This window comes from Anser anser (assembly GCF_964211835.1).
Source record: "Anser anser genome assembly, chromosome: 21".
NCBI lineage: Eukaryota > Metazoa > Chordata > Aves > Anseriformes > Anatidae > Anser > Anser anser.
Genome location: NC_139742.1, coordinates 4,279,402 through 4,300,499, shown reverse-complemented (window position 1 = coordinate 4,300,499; position 21,098 = coordinate 4,279,402). Strand labels below are relative to the sequence as shown.

The following is a 21,098-nucleotide window of genomic DNA, read 5'->3' as shown; positions in this document are numbered from 1 at the left end:
TACACAAATCCTTCCCTTCTGATAAGAAAAACATGTAGGCTGCAACAGAGCAGCCACTGGCATGCACAATCGTATTAGTGACACTTCACTGAGCCTATTGTGAGAATATACCCGCTAACAGTATATAAGAGCTTACTGCAAACAGATCCGGTAGGCTGGGGTTAGTGAGAAATTATTAGATTGTGAGGGATTTTGAGGTGTAAGTGAACACACAACATTGCCTAACCAGATGGCACAGAGCAGTGAGCTTCAGCCCTTGCAGAAGTGTAACAGGGTCATCCTTGGACCGGGTACTGCTTTTGCAAGGGCTTCTTTGTATACAGTATCAGCATAAACAAGTATTAGTGGGAAGGTTGGCTTCTTATCTAGATCTCCCTAAGCATTTCACAATAAAGCTGCAGAACCAGTGGAGACTGGTACTTGGTTAACAAACTGTGGCTGTTTATGATCCAATAACTACGTTTGGGTGGGCTTTCAGGTGGATAGAAAAAAGCACATCCTTCACAAGGGTCAAACTTCAGGCCCTGCTATAAAGTCTAGGAGCACAGGAACATTCCACAGAACAAGGGTAAGAATTTTCTAATATCTGCAGAACAATTTATTTCTCCTGCCTTGTTCTCAGAAACAATTGAATATTTTGGGCTGAAGCTTGGAAAACCAGTATGTGTCCATGTTATTAGAGATAAGCGTAACACATGCACACATGGGGACAGTATTAAGATAGTACAGGCAGTCCTTGTTGGGATAGTACTTTAAGTGATCAACTCTGCAGCCACCAGTATATTCCTTTTGGGAATCACTGGTGTATGCCATAAACATGGAAGGCTTTTCATCGGGTTTGATTCAGACAAGAATCAGGTTGGTGGCTGCCAGTTTTAGACAATTTAGGTTGGTCCACTGATAATAAAGAAGTTTGGTGTTCATGAAAACCCAGATATCCTTCAAATATAGACAGGAAATGGAAAGCACTCAGTAAGTTTGTTGGTTTGGCTCAAAGTTACTTGAACACCTTTCGGCTTCAAAGCTTACCTATGCTCACTGGTCAGCAGACCCAGGTTACGAATTAACCATCCTATTGTAGCTCAGGCAGCACATTCACCTTTAGGGAAGTTCAGCTTTAACATCATTCCCACTTTAAAAGCAGATGTTGCAAAACATATGGATGGATACATATCAAGAGACATGAATGAAAATCATCCTTCTTTCACAGGCACACACAAGTAACACTTGCAGAACTGGCGGCACACATAAACCTACGAAGAGGACAAAATACAACAGCACGCCGGCGGAAGGGAGCTCTACGCTCACAGAGGACCCAGCAACGTGCTCAGTCGCACATACGTTACCTCTGCTTCCAGGTCTCCTCCTCCTCCCTGTACTATTAGCCAAACACTGATTAGCTATCAAAGCTCTACTGACAAATTTACTTTTGTGCATGCTAACATAGAGTGGCTTTCCTCCCTTTTGTAAGAGTTAATGCTTGAGAGTAAACAGAGAATCTTCTATGGAAGGGACAGACACGTAACACCATAACTTCCAGGCAATCTAAATGATAAAGTGGTATTTCTGGGCTCCTTTTAGAAAACAGCAGAGAGAATTGATCATAAACTGGGTCAAGATAGGTCAGCATACCTCAGAGCAGATCAGATGGCCAGAGCATCCCAGGAGGAAACGTTCTCCTGGAAGGATTATTAGGGGCACATCTGTGCCATCAGATGACCGTGCACAATACCCATCAGCTCACTGGGAGTTCAATATGGCATTTCCTTTCACAATGTGCTTTGTGCCTGACAAGCACTGCAAGTCAATCAGCGGCAGCAGTGGCCAAGCCCGTAGCCGTGCTGGAAGACCTCCCGACGTGCTGCCCCACCGAACCCTCGTGACGGCCAGAAATGCAGAGCGACGAGGAGTGGAGGTCTAGAGTGAGATTGCTTGTGGTGCTGCTCAAAGTACACGGCCAGAGTGGAAGGGGGGACAACACCACAGCTTGTTTTGCTTTTTAGAATTCCCTTGTCACTGACCTTTACAGCAGCTTTAGGGCAGCACTGGAACCAGCTGAGCAGTTACTACTCCCAGCTGCAGAGAGAGGAGCTTTTACACCATTGCACAATGCATGTGTGTTTGGGGGGAGGAGGTTAGGGCGAGAGAACAAAGAAGGAAATCTAGTGGCACCTAAATCAAACATTATGATCAATGAGGGAGTGGGAAGAGAACCTGGGGAGCGGGAACAACCTTACAACCTTTCTGGGATCAGACAGATGGCCAACATCCACATTATTACAAAAACAAAACAAAAACAAAAAATTCCATGAATGCAAACTAGGGCACCCTGCAAGGAGACTGTAAAAATCACATCATGATAGCTTAGGCTTGTTTTTGTAATTGAGGGGCATTTCCACATGAAACAGTTCTAGTTATTTAATTGGATTTTGAGAACATTCTTGGGCAGATACTTTGTGAGTGCAAAACTGAGTAGTTCCAGTGCATTTACACTGATTTATACCATGCAAGATCTTGGCCTCTGTGAGAATTAAATCTCTTATTGCAAAAGTATCTCAGATCTTATCCAGACTCAAATATCTTATTGCATCTGGCTTTCCCATATGACTGCATCTTTCCTATACTTAATAGAAGCAACCGAGGAATATACCAACCTTAAAGGAAACGTTTCAGATGCAGTGCACAGAACAGCATGCAGTAACAGCAGACAGAACAGAGCTCACTGTGCCTGTTTTCTGCTGTCGCTTTTAAAAGGGATCCGGGCCCTCTCTAATCATGACTATTTCATGCCTCAAATTCCCCGCTCCATACTTGCATACAAGTTCCAAACCCATACACAAACCACAGAGATATTTTTGCTTTCTAGGAAACATCCTGCTGAAAAAAACCTGCCTCTCTAACATGATATAACTACTATAGTATGCATTCCAGATAGGCTGTAGTCACCACATACTAACTTGAGTATATAATCTTAGAGCTCCATTTTTCTGCTCAGTTTGAATCCAGTGCCATTTGTTTGGGCATGATTTTCCTCCTGGAAATACCTGAGCCTGTATTTCTGCAATACAAATATCAGTGATCACTTGATCTGTGAGCACAAATAAATAGACATCTGAAAGAAAAACCTCACACAAATACTAGCAGTGTCTTAGAAGTGTACAGAAACAAATTCACACCTATTAAACCGAAGGCTGGAGCTGAAAATTCAGCCCTTAATTCTTAAAGGACAAGATGGGACAGCGACAGGCAAACCTCCAAAAGGTCATAATTCTAGTTCACTTTCCATGAGCGTTGCCAAAGTCAAATGCTTCTCAAAAGTAATTGACCTTCTCGAGTCTGCAGAAATGGGAGAAAAATGTAAAAGAAACAAGCTACCTTGGAAGATTTTTGGCAATTCTTGTGTTTAGCTGAGCAGCAGGAAATATCATATGTCCAACCTTTCTTATGTTATTTCAGCCCCTTCCACTTTGGGTTAAATCTGGAACCAAAGAAATGAAGACTAACAAAAAAGTATGTACATAGACTATGTTCTCTGCTCATGTGCGTATACATACATGTGCACGTGGGTTTGAGGGAGCAGGCTGGGGCAGTTTGAGCATTTAATTTTCAGGAAAGGTCTCTAGCTGTGGATGGCTTGTGTGAAATTAGTGTTCTGGAGCAGACTGTCATTAACGTAGGTCTGTGTCTGCAACTTGGCCAAAGTCACAGGAATAGGTAGCTTCAGCATATAGCCAACAAACCTTCTGAACAGGACTCGGCACTGCTGCTCTGCCCCGAGACTGAGAGACAGACCACGCAGCAAGGAGATGACAAGCAAAAGTCACCCCAAGCTTATTCTCTGCTTTCTCGTTCACTTCTTTGTTTTTAAGGGATGTTGTGCTAGCTCCACAGCCCTGACATTGTCAGGAACTGTGCTCCAGCTTCTGTGCCCAGGAATCCCTACAAAGAGCTGGAAGTGTAATAGTGATTAGAAATGTAATTTAGAAATACTCTATCAGTTTCAAGGAGAACCCATGGATATACTGGAAAATTAAAGGATTTGAAGTCAGCATGCTACTGTTTGCTTCAATTATTTAGAATCAGGGAATATACCAAGTCAGAAGTGACCCACAAGGATCATTGAGTCCAACTCCTGGCTCCACACAGGACTACCTAAACATTTAGCCATGTCTGAGTTCATTGTCCAAGTGCTCCTTGAGCTCCGGGAGGCTCGGTGCTGTGACCATGTTCCTGGAGATCCTGTTCCAGGGCCCAACCACTCTATCAGAACCTTTTCCTGATACCCAGTCTGAACCTCTTCCGACACAGTTTCATGCCATTCCCATTTTTGGGGTATTAACTGAAAACCCCAGAGTGATATGACATTAGAAGCAGTCAGACAAAATATGGCTGAGGATGGAATTAATTCCTCTTTAAACAAGAACTTGTGATTTAGAAAAACACTGCTTTTATGATTTAAAAGAACCTGGTGACAGTATTCCACCATCCTACTCAGAAAGGCTTTTCAATGCTGACTACTTCCATGGCTAAAAGAGGGCATCGTCTCTCTGCTCTGAAGCTGCTTAGTCCCCATGTGCATTCATTGGATTTTTCATATCCTCTATTATTAGATTTCCAAACTCCAATCATCAGATTAATGTTTCCTAACCATATACTTAAAGATCACGATGATCAAGTCATCTCTTAATCTTCTTGAGTCAAATACTTTAAGACTTGTTACAAATCCTATAATTACTCTCAAGATTGTTTTTTCCTCTAAATCCTCTCTCATACAACATCCTTCTTAAGCTGGGGACACCAGAACTGGACAAACTACTCCAGCAGCAGCTTCCCCATTGTCAGCACCAGGATAACACAGCCTCCCTGTCCTGTTCAATGCTTCCGTGTTTACAAAGCAAACGATGACTCTAAACCTTTGGCCGCAGCATCGCATCGGCAGTTCACATTCAGATGCTTTATCTACTCCGACACAGAGCTACGCCTACCCGTTTAGCTTCCAGGTGAAGGACCCTTCCCTAGCAGCCAGCCTTTCTGTATGACCTGCCTCCTTTCTATATGTATGACTTCACATTTGGCTTTACTCTGATGCATACTGTTTGCATGTTCTCAATTTATGAAAACACCCAAATGAGAGTCCTGTGTTGGTCATTGTTTACCACTCCCTGAACTCTGCAACATCTGCAAAATTTATCAGCCCTGATTTTATGTTTTCTTGCAGGTTGTTGACAGAAAATATTAACTAGTAAAGAGCCAAGATTGCATTGTGCTGAATAGGAGGGAACGGGGCCAGAGTCACACTGTTCAGGCAACAGTTCTGTTTTTCAGTAGGGGAAAACAAATACCTGTGATAATCACGAATACGAGCTTACACAAGTCAAGAGAAAAAGATTGGACAAATAGATAAGGATGAGATTGGCAAGATCTGCCTCTGTCTTTTTCTCTCTTCGGCATTCTACAACCTCAGCTCTCTCTTTCGAGCTGCACAAGGCTGCAGGGACCTGGCGTGACCCGGGCCAAGGGGACTACTGGGCTGAGCATTTCTTTCTTTCGGTACAGCGGCGTGACATTTGCCATTTACTACATCGTACATGATCAAAGAGCTGTGCGGGTGTTATTACCTTTTCTTTACACACAGTGTCCCTCTGAGGACTGCTGAGAGCCATTATCCCACCTTCGCAGATGCAAAGGACAGAGCTGAAGACACCTCAGAGCAGCTGCAGAGTAGACTAAAATCCCAGAGCAATCTGTGCACCTCCAAGCACTCTGGCCCAGACTAAGAAGCCTGAATTAACAGAAGAGGGAGCCTACTTCTCTCAACACAGCAGTTTCACCACTGTCTAACCAAACACCCTTTCTTTCTCCCAAAGCATCTAATTTATTGCTAAAGGAAATTGCTGTTCTCTTCCCGAAACCACCAGCAAAAAAAAAAAAAAAAAAAAAGGAACCTTTTGCAACTGCCTTTGTTTTCCTCTCTGCCAGCAAGTCTCTGCCTTGCCTCTCCTTACAGAACATCTTGTTGCAATGCCCATAACATCCCCATAAAAACGTGTGCCTCGTCAAGCTTGCCCTGTCACCAGTGTTTGACAAGTGTCAGAGAAACCCCATAAAAGCCAGGCTGCAAGCTCATCAGCGCAAAGGACACCATGTGTTGAACACATTGACAACTCTCAATAAACAACGTCTCTGCCGAACAGCTGGTTGGGCTGCTTGGGTTTGGAAGAATGTCGTCCACATTGCCTACTTACGTGCGTGCTCCTCAGTGATGCACTGAAGATCCTGTGCATGGGGAGCGGAAATACGTCACTTCCAGAAGATACCAAAGTATTTTATTTTTTTTAATGTATCCGAACAGAAGTTTAGATCCCGATTCAAGGTTTATGGCCCACTTCAGTACTACAGATGTGCAATAAAGTGGTGGCTTCTTGTTACAGGCGCAAGAGACGTTCATCCCGAGGGAGGGGATATGAGAGGTGATGGTAGGAAGAGCTACCCTAATCTTGTTTCCTTCTTCCCTCTTTCTCATGAGATACACAGATCCCATTTCATTTAGTGCTTTCTTAAGTACCAGAGCACAGAAACAGCTAGAGGGCATGCTCGCCAAAACAGTTTGGCCATCACAGCAGGACAGACACCACATGGCTGGGGCAGAAGGGCCCCTGCTTCTCTGCCTCTGCCTTCAGCACTTGAGACAGAGGAAAGTTCGGTCCAGGGCTCACCTTCCTACCATTGGGACATGTCTCCTCCACCAGTGGAAGGGCTCCTGGCCCACCTTTGCTGCCAAATCCCAACCCTGCAGACACCAGGCCAGAGAAGAAACACAAATCCCTGTGCAGATCATTTGGCCTCTGAGATGCAGCTGCTGTTGCTTCTCTCTCTGGCTTGTTCCATGGAGCCTGCAGGTGTTTGGATACGGCCATTTCCCAGTAAAACTGGTGGTATGCTGATGTTTAAAATAAAATAAAATAAACCCCTAGTATTACGGCGTATAGCTGAAGACCACCCCAGATTTATCATTGCCTCTGGTGAGACACAGAATGTAAACAGTCTGTTTGATTAAACCATCCCGAGCAAGAGGACTTTGGGGAATTCCAATCTTTCCCAGCTCAAAGAAGAGCAGAAGATACGCTGGTACTCTGCTCTTCATTAATTCAGAGCTCTTCAAAGGGCAAGAACGAAGCACTCAACTTTCCTCCTAGGACAAACTGTTGATAGTTATCCTGGAATTCTTGGAGGAAGCTCACCAGTATAAATCAGGTCCATTTTCCCCCCTTCTCTTTTTAATCTGTTCACAGGCAAAGAAATTGTGCAACAACTGATAAACTCTGCCCATGCTACGATGCAAAATGCTCGTTTCTGATTGTCTCCCCCCTGCATTAGGGTGGGAGGTGGAGAGACCACACTGGAACAGTCTTACAGATAAGGCTATTAATTACATGCCAGAAAATATTTGTACAATAAGAGAAACTGCTCTTCCAACAAAAAGCAACAGATAAGACTACTTGAAACCATCACATTTTAAGGTAAAGAGATTCTGCCAGCACCGGAGACCTTTTGTAATACATCTGAACCTTCGAGGCTCTTAGAACTAAAAGTGGGACCACAACTTTCACATCTAGAATACCTGGGAAAGCTCGCTCATCCCCACTTCCCAAAGGCACTCACTCCTTTTAGAAGAGGAGAGGGGGAAGAGGGGGAACCTGGGGCAGGAGCACTGCGCTGATAGTACACCTCTATGTGAGTGAGGAACCACAACCCTACCAGTGCAGTCTCCCTCACTCCCACAGCTTTTCTTTATCTCCTCATTTTCCCATGCGTCTTGAATAGCCAGAGAGGCTTTTCAAAGGAGGATTCCAGTGTCTCCTGGAGTGAACCAACCCCCTAATTCCCTTACCTCCCATCTGAGACCACCAAGGTTCAATCCGAAAAGCACAAGCCAGGAGAAGTCACAAGAAAATGATCTTTTGCTTGGGCTCCCCCTGTGCTGGGGGGGTTTAGGGGGCCTCTGGAGCAAGTGAAAGCGTTTTGTGTTTTCCAGCTGGCAGCACCATTACCATGCCTGTCTGTCCTTGCTGCAGAGCTCACGGTGAGTGCACAGCCCCGTGTTAGCTGCTTCCTCGGCCCCTGCTCACCCCTACCTCCTTACACCGGTGGCCCAGTGAGAGAGATGTGTGACACCAGATATATCAGCCGTGTGCTCAGACTACAGAGCAGGATAATTGTCCTTTGGGCTATTTTAGTCCTTTTACAGCCTTTACACAACTCCCGAGCAACAAACAGTATTGCCAGGAGCCAGAATCTAGATTTCAGTCGGGAGAAAGGTAGAAGAGAAGAGAGAATTGGTGGATTTATCAACGAGAAATCCTACAAGTTCATTCAAGCTCATCCCCCTGCTTGGGGTTCCCAAAAACTGCCCAGGCTGTTCATTATTTTGAAGCAGATTGACATTAGAATTTGACTCTCTCTTTTCTCCCATTTTCCACGATGGAGGGAAAAGAAGAGAAAGACACACAGTCAGACAGACGGGCTGACATCTCATCAAAGCAATTCCTACAAGCAGATGTAGAGTAGGAAACATCCAGCAACCCTGCTGGCTCCAACCCACAGCCTGGACCTGAGTGCCTGGTTGATTTTCATTAACTAACTTTTCTTCCTGTGAACTTCCTCTGAGGGTGTTTGTTTATAAACAGAGGAGGGGATATTATTGCTGGAGATGGGACAGTAATGGGAAGGGGTGAAGGAGTTTACAGCCACAAGACTGGAGAGCAGAGTTTAGAAGTGTTTGTTGCTGGAAACACAAAGGGCTCACTGTAAAAGCGGTATATTGCCTAATCTTACAGCCTGGAGGGAATAGGATAGGTATATGCAGAAAATGCTCCAAAAAGTAAAAACTACCCCACGTCGTACAAATATGTCCCACTGCATCACCACGACCGTTACACACCCAAACTAAACCATCCACGGCAGCGACGGTGGTTGGAGGCTGCTCTCCACGACATCCATTTCTCTCTCAGCTGGTTCCTTTTCCCCGTGGCACGCTCCCTGTCTCGGCCCCAGGTCCTATACGTTCACCCGCCTGGAGCAGCCCCCTGACTTCCTCGCCAGAGGAGTAACTTTAGGTTTACACTGGTGCGCTCAACAGCACAATCTGGCTTGGACTCCTTACCCTTCCCTCTGCCAAGTACATGTTTCAAAACTGTGTGCGTAATGCATTTAGTTAACATTTGCTTTTTCTCCCAGTACTCCTTTTCTCCCTGAACATCTCCATTCATGAGCTACAGCACAGGAGGCTTCCAATTCTTGTCTAGCACATGCCGAAAATGATTCCCATTAAATTACCACTGGTGAAAGGTGCTGTTTTGACCTCGGAGAGGCTGCTCTGTTTATCCACAAGACAGATATAATATAAGACAGTAGTAATGCAAGCTCCAGATCTCAACCTTAGCACCTCAGTCTTTACAAGCACAGATGCCGCTGAATTCAGAGCAAAACACCATTCCCGTGGATCATACAATGCACAGCTTCCCTGCTGGAGCTTCCAGCAGAACTCCTGGTTGTCCAGCCGTGCACTAGATGATGCCCCCCCAAAACAGCCTGCAGTTACTGGGCACTAACGTGCAAAGCCCCTTTCTGCGACCACTCATCTCATCCATATTTAACTTTGGGGAAAATCAGTTGGTTTTGCCTTTAATTAATACCCTTGGCTATACAGGGCCAGGTTTTCAGCAGTTCTGAGGAAATCCTTAGCAGCTACAACTTACATGTTTTACAAGCAGTTTCAGCAAGCCATCATATTAATCAATGTGAAGATGTTATCAAAAATAGCACAGTATTCCAACTCAAACTGAAGTACCCTCAGCTGAGGGGCTCTGGTGTTACTTGCTCTCCTCTCCCACTTTTGGCTGCATACACGGTTCCCTTTGAGAAACGCCGTAACTCACACTGACTCATGCATCGCCAGCAGGTCTGGATCAGAGAGCTTAATTCAAGACCATCTCATTTTCTGCCATGTCCAAAGAGCTCCTGTCACAAATGCCAGCTGGTCTCCCTTCCTCACCTGCCCTCATGTTGGCAGTGCTTTCAACGGTCTGATGCCTGGTGAAGGACTTCATCACCACCACCATCAGCTCAGCACGATAATAACCCACCAAACCATCAAAAGCTACAACAGCCTACAGAAATTAAAGAGTGTCCACTTCACATGGAGGACAAGCAAGGCTGAGGAATAACCACCATCACCACTAAAAATGGGCTTAACAAAGAGCCAAGTCTGCTGGGATCCGTTTCTAGCTCCATCTCAGACACATCAGAGCATCCTGCTGTACCTCAGTTTCCCTGGTTTTAAGGTCAATTCTCTCTCACGCCTGAGAAATGTATCACCACCATCAGCAGGATGTTTTGAGGCAGTTACCAGGACTACAAAACTGCAATCATACTGCAATGATAAAGGAAAACAACAGCGCTAGAATACATTAGGACAGGAGAAAAATAACCTACATTCAAAACTAAGCAACACTGGTAACAGCAAAGGCCTGTCCTTTCCACTTCTTTCTCTCGCTGTCTTAAATAAAACAAACAAAACAACGGTGATAAAATCTTTCCTCAGTCCAGTGGATGATCTTTGCGAATGTGCTTCCAACACTAACAGCAGAGAACAGGCAAAGAAGGAGAGGCAGGAGGAGAGGAGCCTGCAGCTGATGCTCGGTGTCGGGGACAGGCCTGCTCTTCTTTCTCCCAGTTCCATGACGACAGAAGACTCCGGGGAATCAGATGAGGGAGGGGAAGATGGGTCAGAGGAGAGAAATCCATATGGGAAAATGATTTAAAGCAAGTAAAGAGACAATAAATTACATAAAGAGATGGAAGAAAAACACAGCAGAGGGGATGAAGGAGAAGAGATAAAAGTGCCCTGAGTATCACTCAAAAGGAAGACTCAAGGAAAGCCTACCAAACCCCAGGAGTTAATCAGCAAAGAACAGAGTGGTTTTCTTCTCTAACACGGCAATTCTTTTGCTTTCTTGAGCTGGTATCATATCTCTCAGATGCTGCTTCACCTGGCCAATTCCAGATGCTTCTCAGTTTCACTTCACCCTCACTCCCTCTTTGTGAGAACAACTGCTCGCTCCTTGTTTGTGCACCGCTAGGATGGATATTAAACAGAACAATATCAATAATTCCCAGAAAATATGCATGAGCATATGCCTGACTCAGCACACAAACACACAGCTTGCTTACCCTCCGTTCCCACAGCATTTCCAACACCGGTTGGCTGCAGCCACCAACCTGGGAGCCACCCTTGGTCTGCAGGGAGGGGACAGCACCCTTGGATGGTGAAAGAAAAGGAGAACTACGAAGAGCGTGGGGTTATCCACAGCATGCGCTTGCTAGGGAGGACGAAAACAGCAATTGTGCAGAGCAGGAAAAAGGGAAAGACGGGGGAATCAAGGACACCAGATAGTAGAGAATGAGCCGAGACTATGATGGTGATAAGAGAGGGTGGAGGGATTGGACAGGAAAGTTATACACTTACATCACCCAGCAAAACAGAAAACCGGACAGCGTGTTTTCAATAAGTGCTCGTTTTAACACTGAAAAAAAAAAAGGAGAAAGGTTGAAAGAGACAGAGGCCAAAGTGGGATTTGGAGTATAGCAAAAACAACTAAAATAAACATGTCCCCTTCCCCTGGCCAATTTCTCTGACGTTAAGGCTTTGCAATTTTTCTTCTCTTGTATCCAAAGCAAGAAAGGACAGCAAAATAAAGGATGTTAATGCAAGGACCATGGAAGGGTCTGGGACACAGAGGAGGGATGCAAAAGACTCTCTGAAATCAGCGCCTAAGCCAGAATCAGCCAAGGTCAATGGTATTTTTCATGATCTTGAATAGGTTTAGGATCAAATCCATGCATAAATCTAACAACGTGAATCCATCCCCATTCTCACCAAGGGATAATCTGAGTTGTGTTTATGTTTGTTCACACTTTTAACTACGACACATACTGCACCTACACTTGGTGCCGCCAGCTTTACGAACATTGAACATCCTCAACTAAGCAAATTGTTCAGATTGCTATGAACAAGGATAGCAGGAAGAAAAAATCTGGGATAAGATGTTCACTCGTAGTCTCTTTTTAACTCCTTTTTACTTGCCTTCCAGAGTTCTGCTCTGCTCGTGTTCAGAGTAAGAGCGCTTTGACTTTATGGATGGCTGTGGGGAGAGCAAACTTTATAAAAGGCACTAACATCAAATCAAAGCAGTTTACAAGATCTGCCACTTGTGTCAGAATATGTAGGGAAATAAACAAGATGTTTTTCCTTGATCATTGGAGTTTAAATGCTCTATTGATCTGGGAAAAAATCAAAGGTGCTTTGGAAATTGTGTGTGTATGTGCATGCATGCTCACACCAGAGAAAACGAAGAGAAGGTTAGGGACAAGCAGAAATTAGCAGAAGACCAACCAAGCATTTCTTCTGCACGGAAAGCTCAATTAAAACTACGAATCACACCCAGGTGCCAGCTACCATAAGGTAGAGAAATGCTCATAAAGCAACATAAGGTCAAAAAACAGGTACACCTTAATTTTTAGAAGTCTCACTTTGGGACAAGAAAAAAAAAAAAAAGGACAGCACACTCATTGTTCTGTGCCTAGAACACACGAACCAAATTCTCAAAGCCAAGGAAATAGAAGAGTCCAGTACACTTTCCATATATGAAATAGAAGAATTAATATATAATGAAAGATTAATATATAATACATAATGGTTAAATGAAGGAAAAGATGACATTAGACTAGCTGATACAGTTGAGAGAAAAGTGTAGAGGTTTTTGATCAAACAAGACTTTTCTGATCAACTTTCAGAATAATCTGAAAGAAGCAAAAATGCAATAATGTGAATGTGTTCATTCTTCCTACAATGGGATGGAGGAACTTCCACACAGATGAAGATCAGAGAAGGGTGGGAAATGTTTGATAAAATATTTTTCTCAGGAAAACGGGAAATTAATCAAAACAGACTATCTGTGGGAAAGGATCAGTTCTGGAAAATATTCGAACTTAAAATTTCAATAGAAGTTTTGTAATTGTCAAAACACCTGATTCTTTTTTAACCTTCCGAAAATAAGAAAGCTGATATCTTTTACCAGAATATGTTTTCCTTTCTCATAGTTAACACTTTTCTAAATCAATGCTTTGGATTTCTAGGTACTTAAGATGTTGTCAATCTGTCCTTCTCTCTTCCTGTCTTACATTATAGTGGTGACTCTGGGTCTTAGCTAAAGATCTTTGGTTTATAGTAGAGTGCTGGGAAGTTTTCTGTGGCCTGTGCTATATCAGAACCTACAAAGTGGATATTCTGTGAATGTTTGGACTAATTATCTACTGTTATATCCCCGACACTGCAGGGGACTAAATTTGGCAACCCAGGTGGTCCCTTCTCTGCTTGTGCTCCTATAATTTCTTTCAGAGAAAAGAAAAGAGGAGCTGAAAAAACAACAGCTAAAATTGGAAGCAAAACTATTATACGGGAACATTTCAGCTGACCCCAGCCATGGAAGGGTTTATTTTTGTTTTTTCAATGTGTCTTTTTGAAAAAAGCCACTATAATTTGGCTCTCAATTCTGACTCAGGCTGGCCTGTGCAATGGAAATCCAAGGTGAAAGTGCTCAGTTAATCCCCTGGTCCTGAGAGCACCTAACACCCACTGGTCCTGCAGTATTTTTATGCTGAAGCTGCTCAGCCTGGCATCCCTCTTGCGACAGACCTGAGGAGCTCAGCACCTCCATGCAGGCTAAGCCAGAGCAGACTCCAGAAGACATTTCTCCACCAGGGCTTTCTGCTCCACACAGCTGGTGTGCCCTGACCATGCAGACCTGGGGTCGGCCCCAGAGGCCGGGGAGGTGCCCACCACCATTTTGGCTCTTCGCTGGTTGAGGCACCCAGCTGGGGATCACCCTCGGTAGAGGCTAGTGAACACACGAGGCTCGTGGGAACAGCACCAGCAGACTCCTGCACCCGCTTTCGAAGGGATCAGGTCTCCTGTCCTGATCTTCGTGAGAAAGGTGAGCGGCTTACCTTCATGAAAGGGTTCAGGGTGAGGGACCCCAGGCAGCCAGCACTGCCCCTTCCAGCTGCTCCAGCGCTCAGTGAGACCTTGGGGATTTGGGATTTAAGCACATCCTTCACTGTGCCACACGTGGCCGGGGCGGATGGTGGGCTCCTCTGCATCCCTCGGTGTGTCGGTGGTTTTGGGATCTCCTTGGCCACCTACAGCGTTCCCCCAGCGCCACATGACGAGGTGACACAGGGACCTGGAGAGCAGCTTCAACCAGAGGCGATAACTTCCGGGCATTTGGGTCCGTCTTTCTGCAATTCTTCAGTGTGCGAAGGCTCTCTGAAGGCTACCTCTCACCCTCGCCGCCGAGGCCCTCCCTCTGCTCTGCTCTTCTCCAGACGTCTTCCCCGAATCCCTGAGGGGAGTCCCGCTCCCGCCGTCCCTCCAAACACCGGCCCCTCGGCCAGCTTTCTGCCTCTTGCAAGCTATTCTAACTGGAACAGGCTGGCTTGAAATAAATCAGGCCAAAATGAATCTTGGGGAGACAAGCTCAGCCCGGGACACAGTTCCATGCCTACAAGAGGCAGCCATATATCATTTAGGAATCTAAATTTACCATCCCTCACACATAAAGAGGCAAACTTCCCTCATTTTTTTTCCCTTTAATTACCATTTTATTGAATAGAGCAGCCCACGAGTAAGTGCTTTAAGAAAATAAAACATGTTCGTCAGACTGTTCTGACTCTGGCGTGCAGACGGTTGAATGAGACCAGTTGAAATTGGAAGTCTTACGGAAAGAAAAATCCTTTTTCCAGTTCCCGTTTCTGACTCTTGTCCCAGCTTCTGCAGGCTGGAGGAAATGAGCTGCTCAAACGCAAATATTTAGCAAATGACAAGCTACGCCGTATTTTTTCAGTGGCCTATTAGTCACGGCTTGCCCGGATCCGTAGGCACGAAGTGGCTGGTCGTCTGAACCCGGCTGCCGGGAAGCTGGAGGCACAGGGTACCTGTATCCCTGGGGACTGGGGGCTTGTCACTCGCCGCAGCGGCCGTGCAGATGTGTGAGGCCTGGCCCTGCAGCCCAGCCGTCGCTGAGCTCCAGCCCCTGGCCCATGCTGCTTAAACCGCAGGCCTTGAGTTTGGCTCATTCCGTAGCCCTTCATCTCAGTACTTCATTACAGATCAAAACAAGCAAATCCATAGAAGGAGGCAACAGGCTGTTGAAGATGAGAAACGCTGCATTTTCTACCTACCTGTTATTTTGATGCCAGTGAAACTGTGTGTAAACTGTGTGAAGAGCCCCTCGAGGTCCCAACGCACCTGCTACGGGCATCGGCCCTGGGGACAGGCCCCGGCTCCCTGCTTCCACCTGAGGTGTATTAATGCAGCACCAGACTGCAAAACTCCAGAAGTGAACCAAATGAAACCAAAACCCAAACGTATATTCTTAAACCCTGTGGAGGGAACGGACTTTTGCAGTGTCAATTACATATCTGTATAATTGCCCAATTATTGGCCCCCGACACAGATGTTTCTCAGTCTCTCACACGCAAGAGCTGCGGCTTTAAGTGAGCTCCACTGTGCTGATTTTGGCGTTTCTTTCCCTTTGGATTCTGCTGCAGTTTTATGTTCACCAAGGACTGAAGTTGGGAAAACATAGGCACTCCCTTACATACGAAGCTTTATTAAGTTGGGATCATGCTCCCTGTTGGCAGGCAGAGGAATAGAGAGACAGAGGAGAATGAAACCGGGAAGGGAAAAAAAAAAAAAAACAAAACAAAACACAAATAACTTTCACTCTTCAGAGCAGGCACGCCTTCTTACTCCAGCTCCCGCTGCCGATCATTCATCCCGCTCCTCTCAGCTCCCAGCCAGTAAAGAGTCAACATCTCCTTCCTATGAAAACATGAGCTCCCCTGCTCCTGAGCCATACACCAGAAAACACACTGACAGGGACTCTGGAGGATCCTGTTTCTCAGGATGGGGTTGCATTTCCACAGTAGAACTGAAATATCTTTGATTACAACAGAAGCAAGGTCAACGGTGCTTTGAAGCGTCTTATTTTTGCACGGCACGCGTATTATCTAACTTGATTACGGTCCGGACCTTAACTCCTTCGTTCACAAGTAGGGATGCATTCAAAGGCTCGTTGGGGGAAAGCGCGCAACCTCTCATGATTAATACCATGTGCACACGCGTGTATTTATAAGAGGGATGTACTGTGCTGTGTGGTAGGTACGCACATCCAAGGAGTGTTTGTCCAAGAACTATGTGGCCCGGGGAGGGACCCAAGTACGCACGAGTTGAGAGCTGCCGCCGCTGGAGCCGCACCGCAGGAGCCGCACAAACGAAGCCCAGCCCAGCTCCGAAAACGCTGCTGAGCTTTTGCGTAACACAGATCAATGGGTCAGACTTCTCGTTTCCCAACAGCTTTCCCTGACAAATGCCAGAACAGATATCAGTGAAGTCAAACAGGGCAGCAATAACATCACTGCCAACCAGCGTGAAAATTGGCAGAGCCTGGCACCGAGGACTGCCTATCATCAGAGACAGGGCATGGCCCGGCGCAATGACGAACCCACTTAACAGCACTGTAAAATTAGCCATTTATGAAAACAAATTGAATACTGCAGCAGAGGGTGACGTAAGGAGAGTTGGCTCCAGACAGAAACAGAAACTCCTGTAGCCTGGATTAGCAGAAGAGCTCCTTTCTATCAGGGCTCAGGCGCAGGAGCTGATAACAACTCGGGTCCTACATGAGATTTTTAACAGACGGGCAGGCTTCCCCCACAGGCACGCATGGGGCTCCTACACAACTCGCAGTGACTACTTGCACGCCAGGCGGGATCGAAGAGCAGCAGGCAGCAGAGGCAGAGGGTGGGGGGCAGAAGGCAGATGAGGGTACAAGAAGGGCTCTGGCAATGAGGTGTCCTCCAGTCGGTCCTGCCCTCCCTGCCAGATCTACAGTCCCACCACTTCCCACTTTGCAGAAGTTGGGGAGAAACTCAGTCCTGGCAATGTCAGCACACGGATCCGCTCCCTGCCTGCCCGCAGCACCCAGAAAGGCTCTGGGTGTCGGCGGGGTCCTACAGATGCGGCGTCAACAGCAGAACAGGGCTCCTGCGTCTGTCACATCCCAAAACAGTGAAAATGAGAAAGCCAAGCGTTTTGGCAGCCAGAACCCTTGATTTCCTCATTGAGGGAAGCGTAATCTCTCCCTAAGCTTGCTGCAGGTCTGGGAGGCTGTGGTGTGCGGAGGATACTCCGAGTGAGTTCCTCTTGGACCTCTTCCAGGTGTTTACACACAGAGCCAAACCTGGCTCCTCTTCAAGAGTGTGTGCGAGGGGGGAAGGGGGAGTTTAAAAATAAAATAAAAATCACAAAGTCCTCCCAAGCTGAGCTGCAAGCTCAACAGTGCTAAACTGGGGCATTTATTTTCATTTTTCACAGTGGAATGTTATTTCCATGCATAAAATGGGTCAAGTGTTTTACACAGGCAACAAACCAACCTCCCCCTTCCAATTAAAGTATTTTACTACAAATGATCTTTGTGTGTGTTTGTCCAGGGCTCCTATTGTATGAATTACAGATACTTGCACCTAAGACGGACACGGGGTCCTAGGTGCTGGGTTAAACACAAACACACGGACCGCATTGTGCCACCGGTGAGATCTGTGCAAACCCCAATTCTGCCTGCCCTAAGTTGAAAGGGAAGCACTTTGAGCCCTGGGGTTTAAGTTAAGATTGGGAAACAGAAGAGTGGAGCATGAGAAAGCCAGGGGAAATAATGCAAGTAATAAACTATTTCTCCTATGAAATTGCTCGCCTGTCTGTCCTACTACAAGCAAAGGGGAGCAGCCCTTGCCCGGCACCTCCTGCCCACCCCGCAGCCACACACGCTGCGTCCCCCTCCCCACCAGCGAGCCGAGCAGCTGGGACTGGGGAAAGTTAAGGAACCGCGCTGCCGAGTTCATCTCCCTTTCTGTTTTCTCCAGGACAAAGCAACTTTGCCGAGAGGCGACAGTCGCGCAGGTTGGGGACGGGGCAGAGGAGACGGAGGACATCGCAGGGGGACGGTGGCAGGGCAGTGAGCGGGGCTGGTGGCCACGGTACCCGCGGCACAAGCATCCGCCGCCTTCTTGTAGGAAGTGACTCCGGTTAAAGGGAAAGGGGAAATCCTCCCTGTCTCTTTAAGGCATCCTAGGACATGGAAACTTCGTACTTTCAGGGAATCTCCTTGCCAAAAGAACTGTAAAACATGTCTTCCTCCCCCCCACCCCACCCCTGCCCGCTCCTCTTTCTGACTTGTTTTCCTTTTTTTTTTTTTTTTTTTTTAAGAGCATTTCCATTTTCTATGACTTCCTTCAGAGCAAAGATGGATGTGGCGACATTTATAAGGGTTTGTAACCCTCTGAAAAGTATCCAATTTCACGACAACTTCGCTGCACTTTATCACTAAAGCGGGGAGAGGGAGGGAGGCAGCGGGAGGGAGGGGGAGAGGGAGCGACCGCACGGGAAAAGGACCCAAATTCATGATGGGCTCATAAAATTTAAATAAGAAAAGTGCAATATCCCTCATTATTGTTCAGCTCAGACAGCTTAGACTGGTAGCTGCTTTTAGTACTAAATGGTTTTATAGGGCTATTTGACCTTACAATCATTTGTGTTACACTTGCCGTTTCTAAGGGGAGACAAAAATACTCGACATCCTCTAGCTGCAGCGCTAGTCCCAGCCCCAGCTGAGTGTCGAGGGGTTGGGAACTTTATAAACTCATTTGATTCATTTGAGGTTTCACAATAGCCAAAAGTTCCTTTATAGCTTTTTGGAAACCACATGCTAACATAGCATCTAAAAAGGTAACAGTGAAAGTACGCTAAAGAGCTAATAAAACTAAGGAAATCGTAGAGGGACCTTCCACATGCATTTCTTTGCAGCCACACACCAGACATACATTTCTTTTCATACACGCATACAAGCTACTTTTAAAAGCTCTACTTACAGTTTTCTGACCTGCAAATGAGTTAAAAACCCACCGTAAGAGCTCTCTCCCCTGTCTGCATCTCAATCCAGACAGACAGAAATACAGAAACTACCCAGGATACTGCCATTTCCCTATGCAAAAGTTTACATAACTTTTTCTGCGAGCATATACTTTCAGCCAGTTTGCCGAGCTCCACTATTCCCCCAAATATATATATAATAAACACAGCCGTGCATGTTTACACATGCACTCCCGTACGCACGTATGTTGCAAGGCACACGCACATTTAAATGCACACACACATACACTACACACACGCACGCCTACAGCTGGCTGCTCTGCCGGCTCCCGGAACGTAAAAGGGATGCTGCAGCCCCAGGCACGACGAACTACCTACCTGCAATGACAGCCGGAGATCTCTGTCCTCCTTCAGCTTTCAGCCACACTTGCAAAGTGAAGGCATCTCGGGGCAGCTCAATATCTGCCTTCAGCCGCAGCTGATCACCTTGTCCACTGAAATAGAGCGCCCTGCTCGGGGTAAGGGACTCCTCTTCGTCCTTTACCTCCCGCTGTTGCCTCCTGCGGGGGACATGCCCAGGCTCCAGCCCAGCAGTGGAGCGCCTTCCTCGGGCTAACCTGGTGGCACAGGTGCCCGGGGCAGTGTAGAGGAGCTGGCGGCTGTGCCTGGTGTCCCTTCTTGCCCTGCGGGAGCGCTCGTCCATCCCACATTCGGGTCCACTGGCTAGGGCTGTACAGAGAAGCGCAAGAGGCAGCAGCAAACTCCAGAGCTGCATTTCCAATCTTCCCCCCCCTTCTCCCCTGCAAATCCTCCCGATCTGCCAGCTTTGGGCTCCTCCTTGCCTTGACTTTCTTCTCTTGTTCACCCTTCTTGGTATTTGCTCTTTTTATAACCCTTCTCAGTTGCTTTTTCTTTTCTTTTTTTCTTTTTCTTTCTTTCTTTTTCCTGCTTATAGATTTTTTTTTTCCTTAAAACAAATAAAAATAAAATAAATCAAAACTCCTTCTTGGTTGAAATGTATTTCTCTGTTCTTCCTCCTCTATCTGTCTTCTTCTCCTCTATTCCTCCACAGCTGGAATTCCTCTCTCTCTTCTTTTCTCTGCTGGATTTTCTTCCCTTTATTTTTTTTCTTCTTAAAAAAAACACACACACACACTCACACACACACAAAACAAAACAAAAAAACAAAACAACCCCCCCAGCTTTCTCCAAGACTCAGACCCACTGATTTCCCTCCCCCCAAAAGATGCTCTAATCTATTTATTTTTTTGGCCTCCTTTATAACATAAGCCACAACCCCCTCCTTCCCCCCAACCTCCCCCCCTCCCTTCTTCTCCACAAAATGAAAGAAAAGAGAAAAAGCCCCTCAGAAGATGAGTAAACAAGAATATGCTAATCTACTCTAGGGTGCTCCACCTTCCCAATTGAATGATTCCCATTAAAACTGCAGGGATCATGACTAATCAATCAGCTTGAAGGAGCAGATAGCTCCAGAGGTTCAAACACTTTTGCTGTTTTCTTTTTTCCCCCTTCTTCTCTCCTCTTCCTCTTTCCCCCTATCACTTTCCCCTCTCTTATTTATTTTTTTAAAGAAGACGATCAAGATGAATGGATCAATGTGATAAAAATCCTGCACCCCCCTTTTTGCAATCTCCCCAGCTTTCTTTCTCAGTCCAGTCCAAAACACACATTCCTATTTTTTTTTTCTTGGCAAAAGAGAAAGCTATTTCTCCTCTCAGACTCCCCGTTGCACTTTGCTGGTAAACCTTATGCTCCTCTGCAGCACATAAAGAGTCTTGAAACTTGAGTCTCAGATATTTTTTTAATTGCTTTCTTTCTTTCTTTCTTTTTCACTCTCTCTCTCTTTTCCTAATTCTTTCTTTTCCTCTTATTATTTTCTTAAAGTTATGCAATCAGCCAGGCTCCCCCTTTTGTGGTCCCCCTCAGTGCAGTTGTGTGCAGCTAATCCAAATGTTGCATCAAAAGGTCCCCATCGAATCATCAGGAGCTAAAAGGAGAGAAGCTTTTTGAAGAGCATTTGCCTTCCAGA

At 46.0% G+C, this 21,098-nt stretch overlaps 1 protein-coding gene across 18 annotated transcripts in view; it reads right to left on the bottom strand.

Annotated features, from left to right (window-relative positions):
- The window catches only part of PAPPA (pappalysin 1), a 361,421-nt gene that overhangs the window by 163,565 nt on the left and 176,758 nt on the right, over nucleotides 1-21,098 (bottom strand). The window contains exon 1 of one of the 18 annotated variants that reach the window (XM_083807359.1): nucleotides 19,427-20,296. The exons of 16 other annotated variants lie outside the window; for them this stretch is intronic. In XM_083807359.1, coding sequence (XP_083663485.1) covers nucleotides 19,427-19,823 — 397 coding nt within the window. In that variant the 5' untranslated portion in view covers nucleotides 19,824-20,296. Of the gene's footprint in view, nucleotides 1-11,232; nucleotides 13,843-19,426; nucleotides 20,297-21,098 lie in introns of those variants that run through there. One more of the 18 variants, XM_083807369.1, reaches the window with a different exon arrangement.